Genomic DNA, 2,423 nt, shown 5'->3' on the forward strand with positions numbered 1-2,423 from the left:
ATAATGGTCAGTGGATTCCTTGTTTTGACAGCTGTCAATTGACCATGACATAAATGTCCGTATAGATAAAGGAAGGTCGTTCCAATAGTAACATCCAATAACAGTACGACAATTTACCTTATATTTATTCTGGAGAAACCGGGATTTAAGTGTTTTAGGGATGCACTTCGAGTAGCGTAGTTATGTAGCTCAGATACCAGAGTAAAGGTGCAATTCGACGGTTTTTCATCAATTAAGTGGTCATATAATAGCTGACAGGTATATAATTTAGCAATATCAGAAAGCTTAATTTATGCATCGCTATCACATCTTTCATTTTGGAGAAAATATATAATTCATTGCCGGACACCACGCAAAGGCAGAAAAATTTCCATTAAGCGGGAACATTTCTATGCCAAGCACCTCCCTCAGCGATAGACACATCTTTACTGGGAACAAGGTTTGACGCCGGCGCCGCCTAGGGCGAACGCCTCCTTCAGGTCTGAAAAGTTAATAAAATTGAAGAAAATGGCTAGAGGTCTGGGTTTAACATAAGATCAAAATTTCTTACTGTAACTTTTAAGTTACTACACTTGAAATAAACAAAGAATCGACGCAGGTAACAATTTAAAACCCTGCTTATGGAAATTAATAATAATAATAATAATAATTACAATTTTGTTGTGCGCAAATTCCATATATAAATTTTCAAATGCGCATTAAAAAAAATGAATGTTACACGTAGATTTTAAAATTATATTTTAAAAAATAAATTTTTTAAAAAAATTTATTTTTTAATTAAAAATTATAAAAATAAAATTAATATTTATTATAAAATTAAAATATAATTTTATAAAATTTTTTTTTTTTTTTTTTTAAAAAAAAAAATATTTAAAAAAAAATTTTTTTTTAATTTTAAATTATAATTGAACTTATTATTATACCCGTTAAGGTGCTGATCGATGTACAATCAACCTTTTAATATTAGTAGCACGTCGTCTGTTTTAATGTCACTAGTTCAAGATTTGTTCAAGGCTTATTTTCTTGGCGTGGTGACACTTTTTTCGCTTTACAACATGAACGGCGTATTGAGAACGCAAAAGCGCACAGCTGAGGTAGGGCTTGGCGAAAATTAGAACTAAATGCAAATAAAATTACAGGATTAATTGCTGTGCTAAACGATGGCAACAAATAAAAAGCAAAACCAAAAATCAACTTGCATCTGTCTTTGAGAAAAAGACCAGGGGAGGCGATTTTGAGGAACAAATAAACGCAATAGAAAGAGTAAGAAATGAAATACGCTATAACGATAGACTTAAAAATCTTCATGACGTTTTTGCTCTGATTTGTTCTGTTTTGTTCAGAGTTATGTTGTTTTGGCCTTTTGCTTAGAACGCGCATAACACAGGAATAAAGAATGATAATATTGATTAATGGTATAACTTCAAATAATGCTAAGCCTACGATGTAGTAGACGGTGCGCGCAAAGCTATTCCAAGAAAATCTGCAGAACGTCTCTTGACCAACTTCTTCCACGCTGAAGTAAAGAAACATTGGGATGCAATAGAATATGGATAACAACCATGTGGCAAACAGTAAGGCGGCTCGTAGTTTTCGTGTAATCAGCTTCGCTTTCAAGGGAAATACAGTAGCGATGAACCTGTCCACAGCGATCAACACCAGGCTTAGAATGGACACTATTGCCGATACCATTTTGAAATATACTCCCACTTTGCAGCTGATGGTTGCCAGAGGACCTTGGAGTAGACTTCCACTGCTTGTAATGATCTCATCAGTAAGGTACAATGGCCATGTGGTAAGACAAGAAAAAAAATCAGAAACCGCCATGTTGACATAATAGTAGTTGGTGCTTGTTCTAAGGCTTGGCGTTTTATACACTGAGAAAATCACCAGAATGTTTCCCATGAACGCTGCTGAGCTGATAAAAGCCATGGCCGTTGTGAAAAATACAGAAACACCGAATCGGCAAGAAGCTTGATCATCACCTAAACTGATGTGGGTGGAATTGTTCATGGCGATGGTTTGTGTTTGGCTTTTGCAGTCATGCAACTGTTCATTGACAAGAGTTTCCAGAAGTGAATGTCTTTCAGAATTTCTTTACCTGTAAATGTATTATAAATAGAACATGTCATTGAGAAAGACAAATAAAAGATAAGACATACAGTCGTGCCGCAAGAGCGTATTGTCATGTTTTATAAATTACTTTGAAGTTGCATACGTGATAAGAATTTAAATGTGAAAATAAGGATGTTTATGTGGAATGTTTATTCAGGCAAAAAATGATTAGCAGATTATTTGATTTAAATGGGATAATAGTTGCTGACTGCAGCTGCAAACATGAAACAACAAATATTACCTCGATTCTAAGGTAATTGTGAACAGCCCTAATCTAGTAGCTGTGTTCTGCTAAACTTTAAAATAAG

General features: G+C 34.3%; 1 protein-coding gene across 1 annotated transcript; it reads right to left on the reverse strand.

Moving 5' to 3' along the window:
• Positions 1 to 944: 944 nt before the first annotated feature.
• On the reverse strand, positions 945 to 2,087 carry LOC144654944 (RYamide receptor-like). Its single transcript, XM_078515176.1, has one exon. The coding sequence runs from the start codon at positions 2,011 to 2,013 to the stop codon at positions 1,009 to 1,011; it is 1,005 nt and encodes a 334-aa protein (XP_078371302.1). The 5' UTR covers positions 2,014 to 2,087; the 3' UTR covers positions 945 to 1,008.
• Between the last annotated feature and the right edge of the window lie 336 nt (positions 2,088 to 2,423).

The sequence above is a fragment of the Oculina patagonica genome, chromosome 5, assembly GCF_052425735.1.
Source record: "Oculina patagonica isolate OP01 chromosome 5, crgOcupat, whole genome shotgun sequence".
Lineage (NCBI taxonomy): Eukaryota > Metazoa > Cnidaria > Anthozoa > Scleractinia > Oculinidae > Oculina > Oculina patagonica.

Excerpts from the sequence above, each read along its gene's own strand:
- LOC144654944 (XM_078515176.1), bottom strand. The coding sequence starts at position 2,013 with ATGAACAATTCCACCCACATCAGTTTAGGTGATGATCAAGCTTCTTGC.